We start from the raw sequence: 6,723 nt of genomic DNA, 5'->3' as shown, positions 1-6,723 counted from the left end.
TCAGACACCATCAGGGTCTCTCCTTTAGGGGTGGGGGTCTCTCAGACACCATCAGGGTCTCTCCTTTAGGGGTGGGGGTCTCTCAGACGCCATCAGGGTCTCTCTTAGGGGTGGGGGTCTCTCAGACGCCATCAGGGTCTCTCCTTTAGGGGTGGGGGTCTCTCTAACACCATCAGGGTCTCTGCTGGGGACCAGGTCCGCTCCCAGAGTCCCTCTCGGGTCACCAGTGTTCCTCCCGCGATGGGGATCCCTCCCAGGGGCACGGAGGGTCCCTCACAGACCACCGGGGTCTCTCCCAAGAACGGGGCTCTCCCCTGGGGATGAGGCTCCCACGGGGGCCATCAGGATCCCTCTTGGGAACCAAAGTTTCTTCCAGAGACCAAGAACCTTTCCTGGGGATGGAGGTGGGCTCAGCAGGGTCTCAGATCACCCTGGTGGGGGTGTGGAGGCTGCCCCAACCTACCCGGGCCACGCAGACGGAGCAGAACCAGTCGCCCTCGGGCACCTCTGTCATGCGGGGCCGGTGGCAGTAGAGGTGGCAGCCGCGGTCGCAGCCGTCGCACAGCAGCAGGTGCTCGTCGTCGTCCCCTCGCCGGCAAACCAGGCAGGTCTGGGGGGAGGGGGTCGCGGGGAGGGGGGCTCAGAGCCGGACCGGGGATGGGTGGGTTCTATGGGGATCTATGGGGGTGCTGTGGGGCTCCAGAAGGTTCTATGGGGTTCTGTGGGGCTCTGTGGAGCTCTAGAAGGTTGTATGGAGGGGTCTGTGGGGTTCTGTGGGGTCCCATTGGGTTCTATGGGGCTCTAGAAGGTTCTATGGGGCGCTGTGGGGCTCCAAAAGGTTCTATGGGGTTCTGCGGGGCTCTGTGCAGCTCTAGAAGGTTGTATGGAGGGTTCTGTGGGGTCCCATTGGGTTCTATGGGGCTCTAGAAGGTTCTATGGGGCGCTGTGGGGCTCCAAAAGGTGCTGTGGGGCTCTGTGGGGCTGCTGTGGGGCACTGTGGGGCTCTAGAAGGTTCTGTGGGGCTCTGCGGGGTCCTGTGGGGCTCTATGGGGCTCCAGAAAGTTCTGTGGGGCTCTGTGGAGTCCTAGAAGGTTCTGTAGGGCTCTATGGGGTCCTATGGGGCTCCAGAAGGTTCTATGAGGCGCTGTGGGGGTCCATGGGATCCCACTGGGTTCCATGGAGATCTAGAAGTTTCTGTGAGGGTTCAACGGGGTTCTACGGGGCTCTGTGGGGCTCCAGAAGGTTCTCTGGGGCGCTGTGGGGTTCCATTGGGTTCTATGGGGGTCTATGGGGCACTATGGGGCACTGTGGGGCTCTAGAAGGTTCTATGGAGCTCTATGGGTTTCTGGAAGGGTCTGTGGGGCTGCTATGGGGCTCTATGGGGTTCTAGAAGGTTCTATGGGGCTCCAGAAGGTTCTATGGAGCTCCAGAAGGTTCTGGGAGGCCCTATTGGGTTCTATGGGGTTCTGTGGAGCTCTGTGGGGTTCCATCGCCCTCCATCTCCAACCCAGGCTCTCACCACTCTGTTCACGGACTTCTCCCAGGCGATGGATTTCTCCAGCTGGAAGATGCACAGGGACACCTGGGCCGCGCTGCGGCACCGCTCCAGCGTCTGCCGCCACGTCCGCACCCGCGGCGTGATCTCGTAGGCGCTGCGGGGACAGTGCGGGGCTCAGCCCGGGGCTCAGCCCGGCACGGAGGTCCTGCCCTGGCCCAGCCTCCCGGCTCGGTCATAGGGAACCTCCTCCACACACCCCACCAGGGTGATCCCAGAAGGGATCCCAGACCCTGCTGCCCCCTCTCAGCCCCTGGGAGGAGTCCTGGTCCCTGCTCAGCCCCAAGCAGGACCCCAATGGCCCCCGTGGGACCCCCATCCCCAGGGGAGATCCCCATCCCTTGGAGAGAGCCCCATGGCCTCTGCGGGACCCCCATAGCCAGGAGAGATCCCCATTCCCAGGAAAAACTCTGATTCCCAAGAGGGACCACGATGGTCTCTGGGAGACCCCCACCCGCCAGGACAGACCCTGCTGGCCCCCCACATTCCCAGGAAGGGTCCTGATCCTCAGAGAAGACTCTCATTCCAAAAAGGACCCTGATGGACCCCCATGGGACTCCCATCCCCAGAAAAGACTCTCATCTCCAAGAAGGACCCCAAAGATCTCGGAGGGACCCCCACATCCCTGGGAGGGATCCCCATGCCGGGAAGAACACTGCTGGCCCACAAGGGGCCCTCACCCCCAGCAAGGAACCCCATCCCTGGGAAATCCTGACCTCCACTCCCAGAACAAGCCCTGCCAGCCCCCCACATTCCCAGGGGGGCTCCTGACCCAGGGAAGAGCTCGGGGAGGGGCGTGTGGGGTGCTCACATCTCGGTGGGGCCCAGGCTGAGCTCTTCGGGGCCGCTCAGCACCGCTTTCTCCACCACCACCTCGTGCAGCGGCCACAGCGGCTCCTTCAGGTAGCGGCGCTCCAGGTTCTGCTCCAGCGCCGCGAGCCGGAGCACGGCCAGGTCCAGGGGGTTGGTGAGCTCCCGGCGCAGCGGGAGCCCGTCCCGCCGGCTCCGCACCGTGATGTCCTCCAGGGGCTCCACTTTGTGCTCGCAGTAGCGCAGGTCGTCCCGCGTCGAGTCCGGGCTGGGACACGTCCAGCCCTGCGAGAGGACAGCGGGGTCAGGGTTGGTGTCACCGCGCTGCCGCCGGCAGGATCGCCCTTCCCCGGCACCCACCCGGATCTGCAGGTCGGCCATGAGGACGCGCTGCTCCAGCTCCTCCACCCACTGCAGGACGCCCAGGTCGGTCTCGTAGGCTCTGTCTGGCACTGACCACTGCGCCAGGGCTTCCTGAGACACCGCGGCGGTGGCCGACTCTGGGCGCGGGTGGAAGATGGGGTCTGGAGAGGAGAAAAGGGGGGTCAGGGAGGGGGCAATTGAGCAGTAACCCCAACCTGGGCACGGATGGAAGGTGGGGTTTGGGGTTTGGGATCAGAGCAGGGGGATGAGCAGCACCCCCCTGGCCCGGGGAGCAGGTGGAATATGGGGTCTGGGGGAGCAGAGGTGGGTCAAGGTGGGGGGACAGGCAGCAGTCACCCAACCCAGGGATGCAGAGGCAAAATGAGCTCTAGGTGGCCAGAGGGTGAGCTCAGAGAAGGGGACAGGCAGCAGCCCCCCACCCCAGTGGTGTGGGTGGAAGCTGGGGGCAACAGGGAGGGCAGGGCAGAGAGTGGGCTCAGGGGGGGCAACAGGGGGCAGCCCCCCTGCCCCAGGACATGGGTGCAAGGTGAGGTCCGGGGGGTAAAGGATGGGCTCAGGGAGGGAACAGGCAGCAGCCCTCCCATGCCAGGTGGAAGGTGAGTCTGGGGGGCAGGGGCTGAGCTCTGGGGGGCCGGGCAGACTCACCGGTGGTGCTCCGGAGGCAAACCTCGCGCAGGAACTCCTTGTGCTTGGTGAGGTGCTTGTGCAGGGCCTTCTCCCGGATGCCGCGCGGGTGCAGCGCCCGCGCCACGGCCTCCAGCTCCTCGGGGTCCCGCAGCCACCACCACCCGCTCTGCATCTCTGCAAGGCAGCGCCAACAGCTCAGCCCCGTGCCGGGGCACCGGCACCGCCGCTGCGGGGGTCCCGGGGGTCCCGGCTCTCACCGGCGGGCACTGGCTGCTCCGTCAGCTGCCTCAGGTACTTCTGCTCCATCTGCTTGAAGAATTTGGTGGGGGGTCTCCCTCGGCGCTTGGGTTGTCCCGGCACATCCTGGAGCTTTTCCAGGCTGCCCCGGCTGCGGGGGCAAGCGCCGTGGGCCCTGGGGCCGGCGTGCACCGGCGTGGAGGCGAGCAGGGGAGCCGTGGGGTTGTCTGCGGGGAGGCCGTTCAGCTGGGGGGACAGGGGGAAGGTCAGAGAAGCCAAACGTGAAATTATAAAACATTCTGCTCTGGAAAGGACCCATGAGGACCACCACACCCACATCCTCAGTGCGCAGCTCTGCAGCTCCCCCTAAGCCTGCAGCTCCCAACCCCGCAGCCCCCCAGTCCTGCAGCACCCCCAATCCTACAGCCCCCAACCCCGCAGCCCCCCACCCCTGGAGCTGTTTCCCTTCTCACCAGCCCGTCGAGGGCAGCAGGACTGAGCTCCCTGTGCCATCCCCCACCCCTGGGGTGCCCAAGAAGAGGATCCCACCCCACCCCCTGCAGCCCCCCAGGGAGAATCCACCCCCCCCATACGACCCCCCAGGTCGTGGTGCAAGTGCTGGGCGCAGCCCCCCCACCCCATACCTGCCGTGCTGAGCCCTTGGGGGGCTCCCCCCGGCTCTGGCTGCGGGGGGCTGCGGGAGCTCGCGGCGAGGGCTCGGCTGAGGAGGTAGCGAGAGGGGCTTGGTCGTCGCAGGGCGTGCGGGGCAGCAGGTTGAACCAGGGCCCCCGCTTTGCCACGGCCTCCGGGGCACTCTCCTCCTCCTCCTCCTCTTCCTCCTCCATGGGGTCCGAAGGGGCCTCGGGAGGCAGCAGCCCCGTGTCCCCCTTGCCAGGGCTGCTGGCCGGGGTGAGGACGGAGTCCTTGAGCAGGGACGACTGGGTCTGGCTCAGCCAGGACAGGAAGGCAGACTGGCTGAGGTCGTGCTGGCTCTGCCCCAGCGGCTCCGGCTCCTCCAGGACCCCGTTGACCGGGGCAGGGCAGGGTCCGCAGTGCTGCGCCAGCTCCTCTTTGCTCTTCCGGGGCCGCCCGCGGGCGCGCGAGGCCGAGGCCGGGCAGCTCGTCCGGCTGGCAACGGGCACGGCCGCCGGCTCCTCCTTCACTGGGGACACGTGTGGCGACACCTTCTCCTCCGGGGGCTCCTGAGCCACTGCCTCAGCTGCTGTGACAAGAGGAGACGGATGAGGAGGTGAGATGTGGGGTCCTCTCCCAGCTGGGACAAACCCCCATAAAAAGCCCCTTTCCCGCTCACCCTCCGCGCCCTCCACGAAGATTCCTCCCAGGTGGGGCAAGACCCAGTAGCGCCGCCGGAACCGGTCCTGGCCCAGGGACGCCGCGCGCAGGGTCTGCGAGGAATGGAGCAGCTTCTTGCGGAAGAATATCTGCCTCTGTGGGGAGAGTGGGGGGCGGTGAGGGGGCTGCAGTCCCCCAGGCAGGGCTGAACCCCCGGCCCTCCAGCACCCGCTCACCTTGGCCAGCTTCTCGATCTGCCGCTCCAGCTCCGGCACGCTGGACGCAGACGTGTCGGCCTGGGGAAGGGACGGTCAGTCAGGGAAGAGACCCCTCGAGGTGGCACTCCCATCTCCACCCCCCGGCAAAGCCCGGAGCACCCCACCTCCTCCTCCCGGCGGGATTTGCGCCCCCGGGTCTCCTCCTCCTCCTCCATCTCCAGCCCCGCGTCCTCCGTCAGGCGCGAGCTGCGCCGGCGCCGGCCGTCCTCCAGTCCCGTGATCTCCGACTCGGGCCGGCCCGTTTTCTTGGCCAGGGCGACCTTCAGCCTGCCGGGACACAGGTGGAGGTGTTGGGCACCTGTCCCCCTGCCCACCCCACACCCCCTGAGGCACCTGGTCAGCCCCCGAGCGCCGGGGGCAGAGGGGAAGGCCCTGAGGCCACAAGTGGAGCTCCTTCCCCACCAACCTGCGGAGTCGGCCCTCGATGATCCACTTGTTCTTCCTGTAGTTGGACATGTTCTCCAAGGTCTTGTCGATCTCACTGCAGGAACATGGGATGGGGGTGGCTGCAGTGGGCAGCTCCGGGAGGGGAGCAGGATCCCCTGCAGGATCCAGGGGAGCAGGATCCGCTCCAGCATCCAAGACTGGAGGATTTTCGTGCCCCCCCTCCCCAGCCCCACCTGATGATGAGGGCGCTGCTGTTGAGCTCGTTGACCAGGAAGACCAGGATGGCGGCTTTGCGCTCGGGGGGCAGCGCCTGGAAGGGTTTGGTGCGCAGCCCCTCGCACAGCTCCGCGCCCGCCCCGTGCGCCGTCAGGAAGCAGCGCAGCACCTCAGACACGGTGTCACGGTTCAGGCTGATCTCCGATACTTTCTCCCCCAAGATCTTCAGGGACTGGGCAGAGCAGAGGGAGAGGTTTGCGGAGTCCCCTCCTTGCCCCCGTGGGGGTTTGCCAGGAGGGGGTTCCTGCCCAGAGGTGGTCCAAGGGTTTTCTGGGTGCTCCCACCATGAGGACAGATGTGGGGACAACCCCAAAATTTTGCTGCTGGAGGTCAGGACAGGGCTATACACGGGGAAAGGGTGCAGGGAGAGCAGCACATCCCAAATCTCTGTCCTGAGTTTTGCAGGCACTGACAGCCCCAGCCAAGGGAGGGCGGAAAAAGGGAGGACAAAAAAAAGGGGGGGGGTGAAGGTGGCGAAAAGAGAAGAGAAAGAAAGGGAAGGGAAAGAAAGGAAAGTGAAAGCAGAGTTAAAAGGGAAAGAGAAGGCAGAAAAAAAAGGTGGTGGGAAGAAAATGGGAGAAAAAGAAAGGAGAAAGGGGCAAAAGGAAACGGAAAATGGGGGGAAGAAAGGAGGGGGAAAAGAAAAGGGAAGGTGGAAAAGGAAAGAAAGTTGAAAAAGGAAAGAAAGTTGAAAAAGGAAACGGGAGAGAAGGAGGAAATGGAAAGGGAAGGAAGAAAAAGTAAAGTGGGGGAAGAAAGAGGAGGGAAAAAAAGGGATGGGGAAAATTGAAAAGGGAGGGGACAAACGAAAAGGAGAAAAAGGAAAGGGAAAGGTAAGAGAGAGAAAGGAAAAGGGAAGGCAGAAAAGTAAGGGAA

At 64.8% G+C, this 6,723-nt stretch overlaps 1 protein-coding gene and 1 long non-coding RNA gene across 3 annotated transcripts in view; one reads left to right on the top strand and one right to left on the bottom strand.

The window, feature by feature from the left end:
• Window positions 1–6: 6 nt before the first annotated feature.
• BAZ2A (bromodomain adjacent to zinc finger domain 2A) overlaps window positions 7–6,723 on the bottom strand; it is a 14,697-nt gene continuing 7,980 nt past the window's right edge. The window contains exons 15-26 of one of the 2 annotated variants that reach the window (XM_042020048.1): window positions 5,805–6,019; window positions 5,591–5,665; window positions 5,289–5,451; window positions 5,143–5,202; window positions 4,926–5,061; window positions 4,258–4,835; window positions 3,634–3,859; window positions 3,395–3,550; window positions 2,726–2,889; window positions 2,367–2,650; window positions 1,520–1,652; window positions 7–610 (exon numbers count right to left, since the gene is read on the bottom strand). In XM_042020048.1, the coding sequence (XP_041875982.1) occupies window positions 422–610; window positions 1,520–1,652; window positions 2,367–2,650; window positions 2,726–2,889; window positions 3,395–3,550; window positions 3,634–3,859; window positions 4,258–4,835; window positions 4,926–5,061; window positions 5,143–5,202; window positions 5,289–5,451; window positions 5,591–5,665; window positions 5,805–6,019 (2,379 nt within the window). In that variant the 3' untranslated portion in view covers window positions 7–421. The remainder of the gene's footprint in view (window positions 611–1,519; window positions 1,653–2,366; window positions 2,651–2,725; window positions 2,890–3,394; window positions 3,551–3,633; window positions 3,860–4,257; window positions 4,836–4,925; window positions 5,062–5,142; window positions 5,203–5,288; window positions 5,452–5,590; window positions 5,666–5,804; window positions 6,020–6,723) is intronic. The other variant, XM_042020049.1, reaches the window with a different exon arrangement.
• On the top strand, window positions 693–1,477 carry LOC121660638. The gene is made up of 3 exons (XR_006014734.1): window positions 693–716; window positions 879–910; window positions 1,414–1,477. It is a non-coding gene; the product is annotated as an uncharacterized LOC121660638 (long non-coding RNA).

The sequence above is a fragment of the Corvus kubaryi genome, unplaced genomic scaffold (assembly GCF_017639235.1).
Source record: "Corvus kubaryi isolate FWS band 111438036 unplaced genomic scaffold, C.kubaryi_AGA036_p1.0 36733, whole genome shotgun sequence".
Classification (NCBI taxonomy): Eukaryota; Metazoa; Chordata; class Aves; order Passeriformes; family Corvidae; genus Corvus; species Corvus kubaryi.
The sequence above is the reverse complement of the archived record's forward strand: the minus strand, read 5'-3'. Positions and strand labels throughout refer to the sequence as shown.